This window comes from Esox lucius, chromosome 2 (assembly GCF_011004845.1).
Source record: "Esox lucius isolate fEsoLuc1 chromosome 2, fEsoLuc1.pri, whole genome shotgun sequence".
NCBI lineage: Eukaryota > Metazoa > Chordata > Actinopteri > Esociformes > Esocidae > Esox > Esox lucius.
In genome coordinates this window covers 20,461,675-20,483,516 of record NC_047570.1, presented here as the reverse complement: position 1 = coordinate 20,483,516, position 21,842 = coordinate 20,461,675, and the positions used below count along the sequence as shown (strand labels likewise).

The 21,842-nt window shown below is 39.1% G+C and overlaps 1 protein-coding gene across 3 annotated transcripts in view; it reads right to left on the bottom strand.

Annotated features, from left to right (window-relative positions):
• mybpc3 (myosin binding protein C3) overlaps positions 1 to 21,842 on the bottom strand; it is a 94,498-nt gene that overhangs the window by 26,802 nt on the left and 45,854 nt on the right. For all 3 annotated transcript variants that reach the window (XM_010890489.5, XM_020054923.3, XM_020054925.3), the window contains 13 exons: positions 17,913 to 18,045; positions 17,732 to 17,734; positions 17,492 to 17,616; positions 17,129 to 17,234; positions 15,150 to 15,316; positions 12,987 to 13,152; positions 12,789 to 12,895; positions 12,671 to 12,700; positions 12,414 to 12,553; positions 7,896 to 8,055; positions 5,250 to 5,354; positions 3,604 to 3,792; positions 1,695 to 1,829 (listed from right to left, as the gene is read on the bottom strand). In XM_010890489.5, coding sequence (XP_010888791.1) covers positions 1,695 to 1,829; positions 3,604 to 3,792; positions 5,250 to 5,354; positions 7,896 to 8,055; positions 12,414 to 12,553; positions 12,671 to 12,700; positions 12,789 to 12,895; positions 12,987 to 13,152; positions 15,150 to 15,316; positions 17,129 to 17,234; positions 17,492 to 17,616; positions 17,732 to 17,734; positions 17,913 to 18,045 — 1,566 coding nt within the window. The remainder of the gene's footprint in view (positions 1 to 1,694; positions 1,830 to 3,603; positions 3,793 to 5,249; positions 5,355 to 7,895; positions 8,056 to 12,413; positions 12,554 to 12,670; positions 12,701 to 12,788; positions 12,896 to 12,986; positions 13,153 to 15,149; positions 15,317 to 17,128; positions 17,235 to 17,491; positions 17,617 to 17,731; positions 17,735 to 17,912; positions 18,046 to 21,842) is intronic.

Below are 21,842 nucleotides of genomic sequence, written 5' to 3'. Positions count from 1 at the left end.
ATGCTGGCTTCTAGGCAGAGTTGCAATGAAAAGCCATATCTCAGACTGGCCAATAAAAAGAAAAGATTAAAATGGGCAAAAGAACACAGGCACTGGACCGAGGAATATTGGAAAAAAAAGTGTTATGGACAGACTAATCTATGTTTGAGGTGTTCGGACTACAAAGAAAAACATGTAAAGATGCTGGAGGAGTGCTTGACGCCATCTGTCATGGTGGAGGAAAGGTGATGGTCTGGGGGTACTTTGGTGGTGTTATGTACAGGGTAAAAGGGATCTTGAAGAAGGAAGGCTATCACTCCATTTTGCAACGCCATGCCATACCCTGTGGATGGCGATTGATTGGTGCCAATTTACTCCTACAACAAGACAATGACCCAAAGCACAGCTCCAAACTATCCACAACCTATTTAGGGAATCAGTCAGCTGGCATTTTGTCTATAATGGAGTGGCCAGCACAGTCACCTGATCTCAACCATATTGAGCTTTTGTGGAAACAGCTTGACCGTATGGTATGTAAGAAGTCCAAGTCCAATCCAAGTTGTGGGAGGTGCTTCAGGAAGCATGGGGTGATATCTCTTCAGATTACCTGAACAAGTTCACAACTGAAATGGCAAAGGTCAGCAAGGCAGCAATTGCTGCTAATGGAGGATTCCTTGACAAAAGCTTTGAAGGACACAATAATTTTTTCTATTCAAAATAATTATTTCGAACCTTTCAATTACTATATTCCCTATTCATTTTGCTATATTTCCTATTTAAACTCCTTTCATGTATGTTTTCATGGAAAACAAGGACATTTCTAAGTCAAAGCTTTTGAACGGTACTGTAATACAGGAAGATTAATGTATATTTCCTTTTCCTTTTAATGTAAATTAACCTGATCCAATGTATTATTTGTTTGTTCTTTAACCGAACCGCAGCACCAAACAATTAAGAACTAGATGAGATTGTTCCTCCTGGTCATGGAGATGTGAGACACTCTGAGACTGCAACTGTTCCTGGAAGTACACTGATAGGAAACTGTGCCACATCTCCTGGATGTTCAAAAACCCTATTTCTACAATGTCACTACCAATTTAAACAGGTCTTTGTATTATGTTGTTTTACTGTTGATTATTACAATGGCATGTCCATTTTGTTTTTGGCATTTAAATTCTTGCTTTAGACCAAGCAGGAACTGGATCATTTGCAATAAATCATTTTATGAAAATAATATTTTTCAGTCAGTACACTTTGCATGCAGCAATCGCTCAAATATTATTTTGTTATATATTGTTATATCAAATGGGTCTATCATTGCGTTGTTTAAAAAACACGACTTGCTGTTGGTAATCACGATCAACTGTCACTATCTACATTTCTGTTTGTATTCATTTAAAATCTATTCATCAATAATTCTACAGTGTAATAGTTACTAATCAGACCTTTCTAAAACAATTATGTATAATCCATTGTTGTATGTTTTCAAACTAAACAGATATTTCTATAAATGTTAGTTGTTGATAATCAAAAGCATGCCAGTTATTTTGGCATCCATTCAAATGAATTGAAATACATAATTGTACAGCATAATAATTTGATCAAGATTCACAATCTGTTTTGAATGAGTGTCTAAATGGAATTAGAATGAAAGCTTTGAATGTAGTTTTCTCCCTTATTACTAATTCCAGAAAACTCTGGACTTCAACACTCACAACCCTCCTTGAGGTACTCGACCCCATAGCCCTCCAGCTCAGCTGAGCCCAGATGCTCTGGTGCTCTCCACTTCAGCGAGATGGAGGTATCACACATGTCATCCACGCACAGGCCAACAGGCTCACTAGTGGGGCCTTAAAGAATGAGAAGGACACAAGAAAGGAAGTGAGAAAGAACAGGATATGTAAAATAAGTACATGATTTACATAAAATAAAAGTTATTTCACGAATATCACAGTATTTGATGGTTAAGGAGAAATTGCAAAACAGATGTCAGCCAGTGTCAAGACTTTTGTGCAAAATGTATGATGAATTTAATGCTACTCACTTGTCTCAGTATAGGTTAAGCTTGACTTATCTGTATAATGTGTGGTGTTGCTATAGGTATCATTCATTGAAAAATAAGATCCTCAAAAAAGCATGAGTTTCCTGCTAAAACACATTGCCAAACGTAAATCGTCTAGCTGATATGGAGCTAAATAAAAGGGAGACTTAGCATTGATTTTGCAAGGCAAAAGCTTTCAATTACATGTGGCTAGCAACAATCTTCTATGGACAAAGTCCATAAACTGTATACAAGAATCAGACAGATAGGAATCAGAGGCCATATCCACAAAACATTGTATCTTACTACTAGCAGGACTCCTAAACAGTTCCTAGCTAAGAATTTCCTCTTAAAACCTATTCACAAAGCTGCTAAGATCAACTTTTACAAAGGAACAGGGAGAAGTCTTAAACTAACAGAACGGACAGGGTTGTCCTCGTTGCTATGGATGATGTTGTGTTCCATGAACAACCTTACTATGCCCACAGTGATTGGCTGATGGGGAGGGGTCTCTGTCATTGAATTCATCATAGCAATACTGCAGAAGAATGTGTCATTTTGCCATATTTAAATAAAATATAAAAAATAAGATGTAAGCTAAGTGTCACTGATTAAACATGAAACCAATAATGATAAACTGAGTAGTCAAGATATGTTCAGCTAACTATCAGTCTCTTGGTGGTCCCAAAAAGACCAAGAGAAGCTCATCCATGCTTTCATCTCTAGTAGGGTTGACCACTGTAATGGCCTCTTAACTGGACTCCCCAAAAAGACTGTAAAACAACTGCAGCTCATTCAGAATGCTGCTGCTGGAATGTTTACTAGGACCAAGAGAACAGAATACATCACTCCGGTTCTTAAATCTTTGCATTGGCTTCCAGTCGGTTACAGAATAGATTTCAAAGTGGTGCTTTTAGTTTATGAATCTCTGAATGGTTTAGGACTCGAATACATTTCTGATATCTTTGCAGAATATAAACCGAGCAGGGCTCTTAGATCCATGAACACAGGTCAGCTAGTAGAGCCCAGAGTCCAAACTAAACATGGAGAAGCTGCGTTTAACACTTATGCTGTACAAAACTGGAATAAACTACCACAAGATCTTAGACGTGCCCCAAACGTATACATTTTTAAAGCCAGGTTAAAAAAAAAAATCTTCTCACGTGCCTATGACTGAGCACAAACTTAACCACACTGTTTAGCCTCATAACTTCCCATGTTTTTATCCCATTTTTAATCTTTATATGTTTTCTTATTGTATTTTTTATTATTATGATGTATTCATTTGCTTTGATGTTTTCATTTGAGAATTAGTTTTTATGTTATTGTACTTTCATATATATATATTTTAAAGCACATTGAATTGGTTCGATGTATGAATTGTGCTATATAAATAAACGTTCTTGCTTTCTTGCTTTTGTAACCATATCATTACCCAAAAGTTTACAAAGCTCACCCCTGTTTGTATTTCTGATGATCTAATCATAATAGCTACATAGGAAGAGATTTTCTTCCCTCATCGCTTACATAAGCAAGTTCACAGATGTATATAAAGACAACAATGGTACAGTAAAAATACTCACCCACTGGGATAAAGGGTTGTGAAGCAACGCTGTGACGTGACATGCCAATAGCATTCACTGCATAAACACGCATCTCATATTCCACACCCTCTATCATCCTCTTGGCCTCATAGGTCATATCAGGGTAGGGATCAAAGTTTAGCCTCATCCACCTGTAGCTCTTCTTCTTTTTCCTCTCCAGCACATAGCCTGAAAAAATCAAACTTTGGGATTACAGACTGTGAGCAAACCCATGAAGGAACTGAAACATTTCAATTCTATGTTTATTTACGCATTAAATGATTCTTCATTATTTAGTATAGCCATAGTATAGCCATTTATACACCGCTGTAATTTAGGGGAACACTGAATTTACACATCAGGTCTTGATGAACAAAATATATATTCTAGAGAGGCTTAACCTCCTTAGACCCTGTGTCCACATATGAGGACACTAGGTTTTAGGATTCCTGCAACATGTACTTCATTCTGCTGTGCTGGTGCATGTAACATGCATTACTTATTGATCTTTTAATACCTCTCTGGTACTGACAAATGCAGTATACACTATGATGTACAGTATTTAAATAAAACACTGACTGCATATGTCATTAGCAGTTGTGCCCTTATTTGTTTCCAAGTTCAGGCATTGAAATGCACACACACTTAGTGCAAACACATGTACATACAGTATCTCACAAAAGTGAGTACACCCCTCACATTTTTGCAAATATTTGATTATACATTTTCATGTGACAACACTGAAGAAATGACACTTTGCTACAATGTAAAGTAATGAGTGTACAGCTTGTATAACAGTGTGAATTTGCTGTCCCCTCAAAATAACTCAACACACAGCCATTAATGTCTAAACCGCTGGCAACAAAAGCAAATCGGGGAAAAATTATAGCAAGATGAATGCAGCATGTTATCAGAAAATACTGGCAGACAATTTGCATTCTTCTGCATGAAAGCTGTGCATGGGAAGCTCTTGGACTTCCCAGCACGACGATGACCCTAAGCACAAGGCCAAGTTGACCCTGCAGTGGTTACAGCAGAAAAGGGTGAAGGTTCTGGAGTGGCCATCACAGTCTCCTGTGTGGTTCATGCTAGACAAACGAAGACTTCGCCTGACCTTGAGGCATTTTGCCAAGACGAATGGGCAGCTATACCACCTCCATGAATTCGGGGCCTCAAAGACAACTATTGCAAAAGACTGCACACTGTCATTGATGCTAAAGGGGGCAATACACAGAAACGTCTAGTAAAGTTGTTGAGCGGCAGAAGAAGGAAAAGATGGATAAATCTGATGTTACAATGACACAAGCAAAATCACAGCATCAAATGATGGGGGAGATACAGTCATGATCCATATCCAACAGCAGCTAGCAGAGATGTTTTATAAATGCAGGTAGGTATTGTTGTAGCCTAAAAACACTCAGCAGTTCATCAGTTAATTTATTTGGATGAGGCTATTAAATATTAATATTATCTGCCTCTGTCCTTTAGCTGTTAAATCAGATAGCAAAATTAAGATTTTAGCTGCAAAGGGTAGGGTGGAGGCCTCCGCGGCTAAGGTTCGCACCCATGGGAGAGAAAGCTCTGAACCTGATTTGTGATGCCTTAACATAAAACTTGGTCAACTGCACATTACTGTATATCCTCACCAATGATTGGGTTGCCACCATCAAACTTAGGGGGGTCCCACTGGGCAACGCAGGAATCTGCTCCAACACTGATGATCCTTGGGGCGGCGGGAGGATCTGGCACATCTAGGTGGTAACAATTCCATAAAAAGCATTAAAAACACTGAGGCACAAACCGTTTGAATATGAATTAGGTTTCCAAATAATTTCCACAAAACCTTTAACCTGAATCAAATGAATTGTTGACACTTTCACATTTAATTCCCATTCACTGGTAACTTAGGCAAATCAAATCTAACTGTACACAGTGTCAATGTGACACATTTAGTCTAAAATGTAGGATGAGCAAGGTACAATGCTATGTATTAAATGAATCCTACAGATGAAAAACCACATGTGACATTATTGAAAGAATTGAGATATACATGAACAATCTTCATTGGTCGACCATTTTTAATAGTGAACCTGTTTCACAAGCTTTCCATCCGCTAATTAACCGTCATTTTAGATTTAAAAATAGGCTCTTGTGGAATAACCGTTTATGTGCACCACTCAGGATGAACAGACAGGCAAAAAACCTTTCTTTTTGCTGATAGAAATCGATGGAATTTCGGAATTAGTCCTCTAAACAATCTTCAAATTCTAAATCAAAAAGATTGAATTGTTTATTACATTTAAACACAAGTATGGTGGACTATGCAGTCGGACTACAACCTGAGCATCGAAGACTTTGGACCAAACTTTGGTTTGTGGCAAGATCAGTCAGGCTGTTTCAATGACAGAATACATTTTTTTCCTCCCAATTTCAAGTGTCCAATTCCATATTACAACCTTGTGTCACTGCAACAACACTGGCCAAATATGCACCACCCTACAGGACCCCCCGGCCACAACCGGCAATGGCATGACTGGGATTTGTACCCAGGTTATAGCGACAAAGTTACTCTCCATAGCAGGTACTTAGACCATTGAGAGGATACATATTCAATAACATCTTGTTGTCTTCTGATGGCTCTTTACAGGCCACATCGGATACATGCTACAGTGAAAGAGGGCATCACATTCTATCTTTCCCAAGAACCCAGAATGTACTGACTCTGAATGTACCACCTCTGCATTTTTGGATTTATAGGGACATTTTCAAACGGCAGAGCTGTCAAATTTCAACCTTTGCATCCAGGAACTTGGAAAAGGAGAACCTGCATACATGTGTGTTTGTCATGAGGGGATTACACATTGATGGTCCATTGAGGTGGCATGCTGCATATCGAAGGGATTGAAGAGATGGACTACTGACTACAGCTGGTCTACATATCACCTTTCTGATGTGGTTAAAAGTCGCAGGTACTGCACAGAGAATACTAACATCCCCTCAACATGCATCATGTTGTTCTAAGAATAAAATATTCTAATGGTTGACTGTGAAAGTAATTTATTGATACGAGGAAATGTTTCTGTTCTAATTTCAGCAGAGGATCACTGGAATCTGTATACAAGAGCCAAAGTCTGTTGAGGGATGGAAATCGTGGCTGATCTCCAAACCAAAACAAAGAGCTACTGTACATCTCAACCTCGCTACTTTGCAAGACACTACCCCAGAGCATTTGAGAGTCCTCTGCCCATCAAAAAAGACAAGTACCAAGATCTGTTGACAATGCTCAACTACTTGACAGCTGCTGCATGAAAATTTTATGAATCGCTGCAGTAAATAATTGTTGTTAAACCAAGCTACATAATAAAAATTTATTTGTGAGTATATGATCCGCTGAATTGGTATAGTAAGTTGAATCTGACAAAATTTCAGCAGATGTCACCCCGATCCTCAGGAAATTAAAGTGTAGTAGGTGTTTTTTATATAAATAAATGTGTGTATGATTTGAACCAGCACAAACAAGGGCACCACATGTTTAATTATCTCCAATCGGAGGCAACTGCTGCCTCTTACATCTGGTTGGGAATCCTTTTTAAGTGGCCCTAGTTTTCCCCTTAATTTGTCGGTCACTGTTTGTGTTGAAGGCATCAGTTCACGGTTAGTCTCTCCTTTTGTTATTTTTGTTCAGGAGTGAAAGATAATTAAAGGAATGACTACCTTTACCTGCTCTGCGCCACGTGTCCTTTCCCTCAACCATGACAATGGTTTTCACTCAATTTAAAACTTAATTGTGGATCATAATGTTAAATGCAATGAGAATGGTTTTCTGAATGTTTTGTAATATTTACTTTAGGAACATGCATATTGGCACATCATATTGATCCCAATCTGATATAAAAAAGTTGTGCTTGTTTTGATTGAACGTATTTCATTGTATTCTATTTATGTAGTTATTCTATGGTATGTTCACATTTAGGGCTTTATTTTAAATAAGACCTAGATTTGATGACTGAACTCTTAAGGAAAGTCATCAGTGCTAAAGTTGATGGACCAACTTTAAATGAACCTCCATACAAATACCTTTACTACATATTGCATATAAGTTATTTACTTTAAGGGCATCTGTTCTTGAAAACACTTGAAAAAGGACATCTTATAAGTATCATACAAAATGTCACATAATACTGTTGTTCCACATTCTAAAAATTAAAACTGCAATAAATGGTTCTTCATCTATTGGATTCAAATGTGTTTAATCTACTTAAATGATTGGGGGGACAGTGGTTGTATCTTACCAACAACTTTGACATTGATGTCAGCTTTGTCTTCCCCTGCAGAATTTCGTACAATCACAGAGTACATGCCCTCATCCACTTTCTCTGTTCCCTCAATGGTGAAGATACAGTGTCCCATTGAGCTCTGCACATGGATTCGTCCATCTCCATTGGTCATCACCTGAGGCATAAGGACCATAGATAGATAGCAATAATTATATGGTTAGGTCTTTGAAGTGAAATGTTGTGACATGAAGAGTGTTAGAATGATTTTATGTCATAAGTATTGGAATTGTTTTAAAGTATTTGAAGTATTAATAGTAATAAGATGTTGCAGTTTTAGCAAAATAAAATGTAGTAAACATTACAGGCTGGATTCGATCGGTCGTTTACTATGTGACAGACTGTCTTTAACCACTACACTATTTAAACAGTGGGTGGGGGTGCACGTGATACGTGTGTGGAGTAGAGCTGGGCTACCCGAACCCTGCCCGACCGGCCCGAGGATAGGCATGGATAAGGATGGTAGGGTGGGGCTCGGGTAGGCCTATAAACATAATTATTATCCTAATCTGCGCTGATGCATAAATATTCTTCTGCTTTTGCTGCGGCAGCAACTGCACTTGACGTCACGTGATGTACGCATAGCTATCCATGAACAGGCATTGTTGCACAAAAAAAAAGAAAGTGTGTTTGAGACTACAAGTTGTTAGCTGGCAGGCTTATTATTCGCAATGGATGCGTAGTAAGTTAAAACAAAAATGTCCAAAGGAGAGCTGGTAAAAATTACAAATGTAGTGGGAAAAGACGCCCTTTGGAAATCATTTGATTTAGTTGTAACCACTGAAACTAAGATACCCACTGGCTACGTGAAGTGTCGAGCTTGCCCCACGATTTTAAAGTATGACAGCAAGAGAACTGGCACCTCTTCTCTCCAGCGACACTTTGACCGATGCAACTGCTGCCCAACAGAAGGTAGGCCTACCGGTCAGCAAAGCATGACATAGTTTCTATTTGCCCCAGTCAAATAAAAAAATCACTGACATGTGTGTATCGTTCTGTTGTAAAGATATAAAGCCATTCCACACAGTTGAAGGCAGAGGTTTTGTTGATTTAGTGCAAGAGTTCATTAACGTGGGGGCAAGTCATTGCCGAATTCCCGTTGACATGGTGCTCCCAGGCCGCACAACCATATCAGGGAGGTGCCATGAAACAGCAGCCACAAAGAGGATTGAAGTAGTCGCGGAGATTAAGAAAGCTATTGCTGATGTAAATAATTTTGGGATGACCACAGATATGTGGACCGATGATTACTGTAAGATCAGCTATATGGCAATTACCTGTCATTATATTACCGCAGAGTACGAGCTAAAATCCAGAGTTCTAGCTCCAAAAATGTTCCCCCCAGAAGATGCCAAGAAATTGTGAAACAACTCGTGACTGTGTTACATTTTGATTCAGCTGTGCTGAATAAAGTTGTCTGGATAACGGACCAGGGATCCAATATGATTGCAGCACTCAGGCCCTACCAATGCCTTGACTGCCAGGATCATGTGTACAGCACTGTGCTGAAACATGCACTTGACACTACTGAGCTGGAAGATGCTGTCCCAGAGGTGGCAGAAGATATGTGAAGCAATCAGGACTTGTAGCCCAATTGTCAAAGACTGTGAGACAAATGGGTGAAAGCACTGTTTACCTCACCCTGGATTCAATCAAGGCAGTCTAACCTGAGCTTCATGAAAAGCTTGAGAGCCGAGGTGAGAGTCGGAGGATAGATGAGATACCTCTCAATGTACTGGATTTCTTATTGGACCTTCTCCGACCCTTTTATGAGGCACAGAGGGAGGTCGAAAGTGACCAGTACCCTACCCTCAACTTAGTCATCCTGTGGGTAGAGCGGCTGAGGCGCCATCAGAGACATTTGGAGTGGATCAACAGAAATGTTCAAATTCAGACATTGCACAAGCTTGCCACATTCTTGTGGCCTAAGTTCAGCCAGCTAAGAATGCTTCCACTTTTCAACGAAACAGAGTGCATGAAGAGGCCCAACTAAGAATTTCCCGCTTCTATCTGCTCGCTCTATCCCCACAGGTGAGATGACTGAACCTGCTGCTAAGAGAAGATTGCACGACTTCGAAGAATGGGAAAATGTGCCAGTGGAAACCGTTGTAGATGAAGTGGAAGAGTATAAATCACGCAATCATTATGGAAGATGAAATGGACGTCTTAGGTTGGTGGAAAACACAGAGTGGAACTTATCCAATGCTTGCTAAACTCTCCCGTAGTGTGCTCAGTATTCCAGCTAGTAGTAGCAGCAGCGAGAGAAACTTTAGTGCAGCGGGGACCAGAGGTGGACATTGCTGAAACCATCAATAATGGGTACAATACTCTTCCCTCACAATATATACTACACCTTTTTTTATTGGTAAGCTATTTATTTTTCAGGCTCGGGCTGACCAGGCCTACAATTTGACAGGAGCAATTTGACATGGGTAGGGTAGGGCTTGAACTTTATGGGAAATGGGTAGGGCTCGGGCTTAAAATCCAGGCCCCTGCACAGCTCTGGTGTAGAGATGTGGTGTCTGTTCACTTCTTGTATTGTCAAACCAATTAGTCGAAACTCCATGGTTCTCAAAACTAGTTCCCTATATTAGTCAACATCCAAACCAACAATAGGTATAACAGGATCGCAACACAACATTCAACACGTTAAATAAGAAAGAGATTACTGTGGATGGATAGCTAATAGCTATACAGTAACTATAATGAAAACAATGACTTGAATCGAGAACAATGTGTAGTTTGTCCATCTCAATATAACCATCAACAGTTTACTTTAACCTAACTTAAATCATGAACAAATCCTAATGCCTAATTTGTTTGATCTGTGGCGAGGATTGAACTCCCGTCACCTTTGTGACAGTCTGCATCTCTAACCACTATGCTATTTAACAACAGGTAGCCAGTCAGACAGTCACTCAGTCACTCAGTAAGAGACAATCGCTCTTCATAGCCAGTTCTGCTTACACAATCCGGCAAAAAAGAACAGTTCGTTTCCCATTAAAGTCAAAAAAGACATCCCATCGAGAAAATCCCATTCAAGTCAACTGAAGTTATAAAAGTGCAATATAAAAAGTTAAATATCTTTAAAAATATATAACTTGTATGCAACTGGGGGGAAAAGGACAGAACTAAATACACAGGAAAATGGGCACAGTACAAACACAGGTGAGATTGATGAAACTGATAAACAGAGTTCGGGAGGGAAGACAAGAAGGAAAGACGAAATAAGGACAAGACAATCAAAACTAAAACAAGGACTGGAACGATCCCGTTAGGCTGGGATTATTACAGGTTGGCTCTACGCTCACCTATATGAGCGGTAGGTAATTAATTAGTTTGTCAACTCACGTCTTCTCTCTTCTGAGACCATCATTTTATGCCCTGAGTGGGGTGTGTGCACATTTAATAGGCATCTTTACAAGCACTCAGATACGTTAAGAACGCTCGAGCAAGCATAACAATTATGATTAGCTGTACAGCTAAACAAATAATCAATCAAATATACTACCAATACTGTGGTAAGTTATGTAGAGAGGAAGGAGCAGGACAGCCTTTTTTACACCTGTTTTCTTTTTAAAAAGCCAGTTGATTACACCCCTTTTGCACACCTTCAGAGGTCTAGTGGAGTCCATGCCTCAATGGGTCAGGGCTGTTTTGGTGGCAAAAGGTGGGCCTACACAATATTAGGCAGGTGGTCATAATGTTATGGCTGATCGGTGTATAGTGTCTGCATAACGACAAAATGTACATTTTACACTAATGAGATCGACAAAGGAAACCTGGAAATGAAAATAAATAAATTAATTTAAATAACTCTGAAGCATGCTGGGCTTTATAATTATTTTGCTTATTTTTCTAATTCTGTTAATAATTATTTATTTGAACTTGCACACATCACGTCGGTCAATTGCCTGTTTTAAATTTGTGCTAAGCTCCTTATTATAAACTTGTTCAATTTATTTTGTTAGAACAAATTCATGGATTTATTTTCATATTATTTCATATTTATATTCTAGGGTTGTTTTCACAAAAATATGAATACTGTAACACAACAATGCCCCCTGCTGATAACTATAGCCAAATATGCACAATGCTTCCTACCCCTCTTTTTTATGTAATTATTGTAAGCCTGAAATAATAACCATTATATTTATAATAATGGTTATGGATATATTGAATAGGATTGGTGTGTCTGCTGGTACAATGCACCTGCCCAACAGACACACCAATCTTAATCAGTTTGTCATCTGCACCATGCGTATTTTTTGAGAAACTGCTAAAACACTTAAGAGATAATGTCACGATCCTCTTAGAACCTTACTTATAACAATTAATTATCCAGACAGTAATTGGAATTGAGGTAATCCGTCCTAAAGATCAATTGACCGGAGGCCTGTGTTTTAGGCTACCAAAATTAGAAATTAAAGCAATGTGGTAGTCTGTGTGGCTGATTAGTTAAACCAGATACTTTACCTTTTCTCCCTTTGTCCAGACCACTGTAGGTGCTGGGTCTCCAGTGATGGGCACATCCAGTCGCAGCCTGTTCCCAGCCACCACAACTATGGTAGAGTCTGACGTGCGACCCATGCAATCCAGGTGGATCTTTGGAGGATCTTTAGGAATCAAGAACAGTACAAATGCAACATAAATGTATGTAATATTGATCCAAGCTATTTCATCTGTGTAACAGAATAAGATGCTGGGAGGAGGAATAATAAACCATAGCATACCTTGTCGAGGCACATAATCGATCTTAACCTCTGAAAAACAGACAAAAGCAATTCATTCATTGAACAAAAAGTGCATAACACAAGGGCATATGGTTAATTGTACAAATTAAAGTTTTACCCAGATAGTTCAGTTTGGCTGAGAGGTTGAATGCATATCCATCTGGAACAAAAGTGTAGTCTCCTTCATCTTCAGGTTTGACATCATCAATAGTGAGTTTATGGATCCTTCAGTGAAAGAACATTCTTTTTAGTTGTATTTTTAACAACACAAAAAACCTGAACCGACCCAATACCACAGTATAGATATCATTCTCACCTGCCAACATGTGTAATATTAGTTCTGGAATCGATCTTCACCTTCACTCCATTCTTGTACCATGTACCTTTCACGGTTTCATCTGAGACCTCACACTTAAACACAGCCTCATCCATTGGCTTTACTGTGAGGTCTGCAATGGTCTGATACACCTCCAATTCTTTCTCTAAAGGATTAAGAAGTCAGAGCTCAGAGATGTAGTCTATTTCATGAGTGGCCTTTTTATGATTCACATTGTAGAGCATGTACTATGCAGCAGAGTATGTGTTTGATATTATCCTACATGATTTTGGTGCTTTTTCTAGGGATGTAGGGGATAAAGCATCTAATTTACAAAGGGGAAGAATAATTTGGAGGTTATTGAAACCACCGACAATGTGCTGTTGCTACCAGTTTAGCTACGTCCACTGTCAGTTCACCTGTCCCCACACTGGGTGCAAACTCATGGTCCTCTGCTTCACAACACAATGTGACCACTCTCTTTGAAAACTGTGAACGTACTGCCTCCAGGTGGAAGCCCTGCCCGATGCATTAGCAATGGGGTGTCAGGCATAACAAGGAACACCTGTGGGGTTAATCTTCTCTCTCCCTGTCCACTACAAAGCAGGTGTCAGCAATCAGGACAGGGATGAAGAACTAGGCAGAGGCTATATCTGAGAGGACATGACGGCCCAGGAAGCAGCGCCTACTACTTTCGTAGTTTTACTTTCCCATGTAGAGTTGGTTGGACTATTTCTTTGTTATTTAGCACTTGTTTTCCCCTTTGGTTCTGCCCTTGGGCTTGTTTTGTTTAAAAAACAGTAAGACAACATCACAAAGAAAAATAAATACATTGACTTTGGGTTCCTGGCATGTTTTTTTCCACCATCCTGCTGCGAATATAGACTATCCTTTTACGCAATGATCCAACCGTTTGACCTGCCAATTGGATAGCCCATTGGCAACATTTCATGTTAGCTGTGGAGTAGGCTTATGGCACATTCTTTACTCAATTGCAGCTGCAAACTCATTGATTACAATTAGAAAATTCAAGGGTAGTATACAATGTATGTCTGCAATGATTAATGTAAAACGCTGTACCAGTGAACATTATTTGTTAGAGTTCCCTAACAGGGACACTAACAAACTGTGCTGAGAGTATAATTAAGAGGAAGGCATTAGAAGGTGTGGTATATGACCAATATACCATCATTAACAGCTGTTTTTAGGGATAACATATCGCAGTTTCTGGACATACATAGCACTAACTTGTGGTACATTGGCAATATACCGCTTTAGGTGATCTTAAATGCATTCACTATATAGCTGAATGGTTCTAGAAGTGGTTTAGTGCATTAATATAAATCACAATTAACTGTTCGGAGTTGGCTTGGTTTGGTTGGCAGTCTTGTTAGTCTATGTGGAGGAGATGGACGGTTACTGACGGTTACTGGCCCTTAGCATGCCAGAGGAGAATCGTTGAGGCATTTGGTGACCGGCAGGTGGCAGTCAATTGCTCTATCAGCATAAAGTGTGCCACATAACTTTTTACTTCTGTAGCAGGCAGATGCATACCCAAAACATACGTGATGGACAAGGTTAGAATGGAATCCACCACAGATGCGTAGACCCAAGTCAGGATTGTTTATATTCTTGGCTGACACATTTTAAAGAAAGCAGTATTTTTCATAATAATAATTATTTCTTTGATAAACAGCAATAATACTCTGCATACCCTTTTCTGCTAATCTTTAAAAAGGCAGAGCCAAAAATTTGGAGGGCACATTTCCAATAATATACTAAAGCATCTATACTTACACTTCCAATCCATATTTTTAGCATAAGAAGAAAATACTTATTACTGTCACTGTGTCGTGTCTTCTAACTTAAGCAAACTTGAATGTAATAGGACATTAGCACAGTGTAATGTATGATGGCCTTGGCAACCAGGTTGCAATGTTAGGCAGAAGAGCATTATGTTTATTGTCACAGGAACATATTTAGTAAGCAGCATCAAAGAAGAATCAGGTTTTTTACTTAAACCAGTAGTGTAGTACAAAGATGGCTTAATATTTTAATTGACTAGACATGCTTTATGTACTTCAGGTGGATGCAAGCTATCATGTTTAACATTGTTTCACATAGATGTCTTTTTCTATTGTGTTGTCTGAAGTGAAAACCTACCAGACACCATGAGTTCAGCCATAGATTCACCCCCACTGGTTTTAACTGTGTAGTGGCCACAGTCCTCCTTAGTTGCCTCATTAATGATGAGGGTGTGTTTGCGGCCATCTTTCTTGAAGCGGTACTTGAAAGACTCATTTCTCGTCAGCTCCATACCATCTTTCTCCCTGCATAGTGAAAGCCCCACATGAGAACCAGCAAATTCTTCATTTTTTCTCATTAATATGTTGTACATTTCAACTTTAACTGTCCTGCCAAAAAAGCTGACAATCTTGCACTTTAAACTGAATATCCTTCATATTTTTTTGTTTCCCAAAACAATGCATTTAAACCAACTCTCCCCTCTCACAAATTCTATTTTCACTTATGGTTATCAAGCTTATAAAAGGTACAATTACAATAATTTGGATATTTAAAAATGTAAAAGAGATATTTAGATGGCACAGTGATTCATTACATTATTCTGAGAAGAGTAAGGGTGTGCAGCTTTTCAATTTGACAACTCTTGACCAATATAAATTGTGCAATTTAAGCTGCACTTTTGGTGCTACTTCGGATGCACGATACATAACGTCCCAGAGGTTCTCAATTGAATTCAGGTCTGGGGAACGTGACGGCCAGTCAATGGCATCAATTACTTCATCATCCAGAAAAACTGCCTACACAGTCTGGCCACATGAGGCCGGGCATTGTCCTGCACCAAGAGGAACCCCAGGGTCCACTGCACCAGCATAAGGTCTGACTATGGGTCTGGACAATGGGTCAGCAGTCAGGTTACCGTTGGCTAGCACGCGGAGGTCTGTATGACCCTCCAAGGATATGCCTCCTCAGACCAATCAAGCTACACGGTGCTGGGCTGTGAGCACAGGTCTCACTAGAGAATGTCAGTCCCTCATGCCACCCTCATGGAGTTTGTGACAGGTTGGTGGCTTTAACCTGAATGGGCTGCAGGTAACACCTCATGCTACCAGTAGTGACAAGGATACTAACAAAATGCAAAACTAGAGAAGAATCAGTCAGGAAGGATAAGGAGAGAGCAATTGTCTATGGCCATCGCATGTAAAACCATTCCCTCTTGGGAGATTGTCTGGCTGTTGCCTCTCCAGTGCACCTGTTGTCACTTTCATTTGCACCAAAACACGTGACATTGATTCACAATCGCTTATGCTTCCTAACTGGACAGATTGATATCCCTGAAGTTTAATTGACTTGGTGTTATACTGTGATGATTACATGTTCCCTTAACATTCACGCAGAGCACAACTCAGATTTAAAACAGGCAATAGACTGATGTGATGCGTGAGTTCAAATAAATAAATGAATGAATAAAGAATACTCAAAATAAGCAACACAATTATAAAGTCAAGCATGCTTCAGAGTTATTTCAATGTGTTTTAAAGTTGTTTTCATTTCCAGGTTTCTATTGTTGCTCTCATTGTGTTCAACACCAGTGTAAATTGTTAATTTTGTCTTTATACACAAACTAACAACATCATTATCTTTCTTTTTGTAATTGGGCTTTAATCGGGCTGGGATCATTTATTTTCTGTGACTTTGGACTGGGCCTGGGCTCATGCCTCAGTAGGAACCATGGAGAGAACGCCAGAAATGGAACAGAATGAGGCCAGCCTGTGTTCATCTAGGTATTCAACATAAGAGTGACAGCATATTAAACAAAACATTTAAATGAATAACAAAAACAAATAATACATACACTTAAGAAAATATTTATGACCACTACACAGTACCCCAATCATGATATTAGTTATTCCTGCCATCTTCTGTTTCTGTCCAAGTTTTTCTGGCATGAGGTAATCAAAACAGCAAGCCAGTCCATGCTTTTTATGTTCTGGGTCAGGGACTTAGTACTTATTACATCTTAAGGCCCAGCCTGGTATGGCACCTCACCTGTGATATAGTATGGAATTTAGGATCAATATTGTTTCATTTGTGGATTGAGGGTTTAGAAAATATCTTACCATTTGACAGGGGTCCCTTCTTCTGACACTTCACACTCCAACTCCACACGTTCACCCTTCATTACCATCTGGTCCTCCAGATTCTTTGTAATAGTGACAGGAGGCTCTGCATAAACAATAAGGCCCACCATTAACCAGAGGCTCCATTGCAAATAATCTCTTAATGCGAGTTTCCCTTCTAGTCTCTTTTTATTTCATTATAATTAATAGAAAGTTATGCCTTGAGTGTACATCAAAAATAGCAATTTTGACTTCACTGTCCCAATACTTATGGAAAGCACTGGCACTACATTACATATGGTGGAGAAGTTTAACATTGATGTTGGACTTTTAATTGTCCACTTTCAGTTGTTTGGCATGTACCTTTTACAAACAGCTCTGTTGCACACTTCTCATCTCCGACAAGGCAGCTGTATGTAGCATCGTCTGAGAGTGAGCAGTTGTTGATGGTAAGGTATTGCTTGTTCCCAACACTTTCAAATATGTACCTGGTAATAATAGATAGATAATAGATAGAATTCAAACCAAATTGGTCTACTATGAAACACTGTACATTATGTGGTAGGTAGAGTTTGCAAAAAAATTAATATATATTTCATTTACTTGCTTGTTAGTCAAAGGTCAGCCAGATCAGTCCATTCCGTCAATGTGTTGTGGGGGAAGGGAAGAGAAAAGTTAACCGGACATTTACAGAAAAATTGCTAATTGTATTGTTTCATTATAAACACCTAAGATATGTTTTATACATACTCAACAGCCATATCAACCCCCTCCACAAAGATACCTTCCAGTTGGCCGAATAAGTTGTCCGTTCTTGTGCCATTTTACATCTATATCTTCATTTGCCATCTGAACGCAGAGTGTGATTTTATGCCCTTTTTCTACCTGGTAGGCAGGGTCCAGCTTCTTGAGGAAAGCTGAAATTGTGGAGGCAAAGACACATGGTAATGCTACAGTTTCATTAATAGAAATATAGGTAGTTGTCTACTGGACACCCAGTGGTTCTAGATTTATGGAAATGTTTATCTCCACACAAAGACATTTATGAATGTAATTTAGAGAGCTAAATGCACCATATTTTAACTAATCAACTAATGAATGTATAAAATACTATGTATTTATATACTTATTTTTCATACATGTATGTAGTAACAGTTATTTGTTATTTTATCTTGGATAAATTTAATGAAATCATAAATGCAGCAGGGGGTTGGATTGGACTACTGTGTGGATCAGGGCGATTTTGTAAAAGAAAAAAAAAGTTATTTAAAAATGTTAGTACATTTGGTGAGAATTTAGCCTCTAAAATAACACAGATGTGCACGCTGTGACTTCATCACATATGAAAGTAAATACTCCACTATAAGAATAAATAAATATTGATTCCCACTATGAAACTATGTAGCCTAGCTGTTTAAAGTACAACATTGTTTCCAAAGAAGTTGGGATGCTGTGTAAAATGTAAATAAAACAGAAAGCAATGAAGTGCAAATCATTTATCCCTATATTTAATTGAAAAAACTACAAAGATAAAATATCAAATGTTGAAACTGAGAAAAATGTGAAATACCACATGTGGAATGTTCTAAAAACTCCACATGTGATTTGGATCAACTTATGTGATTTTTCACGTGTACTTACCACATGTCAAATACCACATGTGGAATGTCTCAACATTGGAAAATCATGTTTTAATTTCACGTGAAACCATGTGATTTTCCACATGTGAAATGTATGTGTTTTTTTCCATAAGGGTAAGCAGGGACTGGAGCAATTGTCAGGATAGAAGTGAAAATTAACAAACCAAAAACACAGACAGATTCATTAGGAGAACCTGCAGCCCACTGCCAGGAAGACAGATGAGACAAAAAATTTACATTTTAGCCTGAACACAAAAGGATATGACTGGTTAAAACCTAATACAAGGAACACCATGCCCACAGTACAGCACGGCAGTCTCAGCATCCTGTTGTGGGGGTGTTTCTCTTCAGCAAAGACTGGAGCACTTGTCAGGAAAAAAGGGAAAATGGACAGATTCTTGAGGAGAACATGCCAGACAATTTTAAATGGGAAGATGGTTTGTGTTTCAACATGACAATGACACAAAGCACATCGCCAAAGCAACCATAAAACAGCTGAAGGACAAAGTGTGAATGTCCTTGATTGGCCTAGTCAGAACTGCATCCTGAATCCCATCGAGAATCTATGGAATGAATTGAAGAGTGCAGTCCATAAGCGGTCAACAAGCAATTTGACTAAGCTTGAACAATTCAGCAAGTTGAGATCATTAGGATTAACTGTTAATGCCTGTTTAGGGTTTCAAAACAATCTTTTTCATAGAACTCAGGCTATTGTTACAGAAGGGCCATTGTAATAATTTATTGAAGTATACAAGGGTGTGCCATGGTTCGAATTTGGGTTCTGCAATCTGTATGTAAATGACACTGGGTTTAATGAAAACATTTTGAAAATGTTAATTCCGATGATACAGTATTATTGTGAGGGTTTGCCTATATTTTTTCTTGCTTCTCATTTGTTTTTGTTTTCAATATATTCTAGTACAACATAATAATCCTAAAGGATTATTAGGAACACCATACTAATACTGTGTTTGACCCCCTTTCGCCTTCAGAACTGCATTAATTCTACTTGGCATTGATTCAACAAGGTGCTGAAAGCATTCTTTAGAATTGTTGGCCCATATTGATAGGATAGCATCTTGCAGTTGATGGAGATTTGTGGGATGCACATCCAGGGCACGAAGCTCCCGTTCCACCACATCCCAAAGATGCTCTATTGGGTTGAGATCTGGTGACTGTGGGGGCCATTTCAGTACAGTGAACTCATTGTCATGTTCAAGAAACCAATTTGAAATGATTCGAGCTTTGTGACATGGTGCATTGTCCTGCTGGAAGTAGCCATCAGAGGATGGGTACATGGTGGTCATAAAGAGATGGACATGGTCAGAAACAATGCTAAGGTAGGCCGTGGCATTTAAGCCATGCTCAATTGGCACTAAGGGGCTTTAAAGTGTGCCAAGAAAACATCCCCCACACCACCAGCCTGCACAGTGGTAACAAGGCATGATGGATCCATGTTCTCATTCTGTTTACGCCAAATTCTGACTCTACCATCTGAATGTCTCAACAGAAATCGAGACTCATCAGACCAGGCAACATTCTTCCAATCTTCAACTGTCCAATTTTGGTGAGCTTGTGCAAATTGTAGCCTCTTTTTCCTATTTGTAGTGGAGATGAGTGGTACCCGGTGGGGTCTTCTGCTGTTGTAGCCCATCCACCTCAAGATTGTGCGTGTTGTGGCTTCACAAATGCTTTGCTGCATACCTCAATTGTTATACCTCAGAGTGGTTATTTCAGTCAAAGTTGCTCTTCTATCAGCTTGAATCAGTCGGCCCATTCTCCTCTGACCTCTAGCATCAACAAGGCATTTTTCGCCCACAGGACTGCCGCATACTGGATGTTTTTCCCTTTTCACACCATTCTTTGTAAACCCTAGAAATGGTTGTGCGTGAAAATACCAGTAACTGAGCAGATTGTGAAATACTCAGTTCTCTTTTGTAGTTACTTTGTGAGGTAGTGTTAGACTTTAGCCAACATACTGAGCCATTGTTTAGAGTACTCCTAGTATGCGTAGTATTTAGATATTCAGTGTTAAGACCTTAGCTTTAGTATTTCTCAATGTCGCTCTAGCCTTGTGATTTAGCATTTTTGCCATAGGATTTCAAATTCTGCCTTACATTTTGACCATGCTTAGTCTTAGCCTTTATCGTTGCCTCTCGTTTTCTGACTTACCGGTTTTAACCTTTGGCCTGCCTTTTTGACTCTGCTTTCTGCCTTGCCGTTGCTTGGAACTGTTAACCTCCTAATAAATACTACCAACACTCTGCATCTGGAACCTGCAATACTTTTCTCTGACTCCTTGATTATAATTACAGTTTGCAAAAAGTTTGCATACCCTTGGAGAATTGGTAATATATGTACCATTTGTAAAAAAAAAAATATATATATATATAAACATGAGTGAGCAGGAAAAACATTCTTGTGGGATTCATTTTCAACTGTAGATCATAACAGAATGGCACAATCGTAAAAAAAACATGGCAACATATTTTTTTTACTGACCCCTGTTCAAAAGTCTGCAAATCCTTAGTTCTTTATACTGTGTATTGCCCCCTTTAGCGTCAATGACAGCGTGCAGTCTTTTTCAATAGTTGTTTATGAGGGCCCAAATTCATGCAAGTGGTATAGCTGCCCATTCAACTTGGCAAAACGCCACCAGGTCATGCAAAGGCTTTGGTCGTCTTGCATGAACCACACGTTTGAGATCTCCCCAGAGAGGCTTGATGATATTAAGGTCAGGATACTGTGATGCCTAATCCAGAAACTTCACCTTTTTCTGCTGTAACCACTGGAGGGTCAACTTGACCTTGTGCTTAGGGTCATTGTCGTGCTGGAAAGTCCAAGAGCGTCCCATCCACAGCTTTTGTGCAGAATAATGCAAATGGTCTGTCAGTATTTTCTGATAACATGCTGCATTTATCTTGCTATCAATTTTCACAAGATTCCACGTGCCTTTAGAGCTTGCACCCCCCCAAAACATTAGTGAGCCACCACCATGCTTCACAGTGGGGATGGTATTCTTTTCACTATAGGCCTTGTTGACCCCGCTCCAAACAAAGCTCTATTTTGGTCGC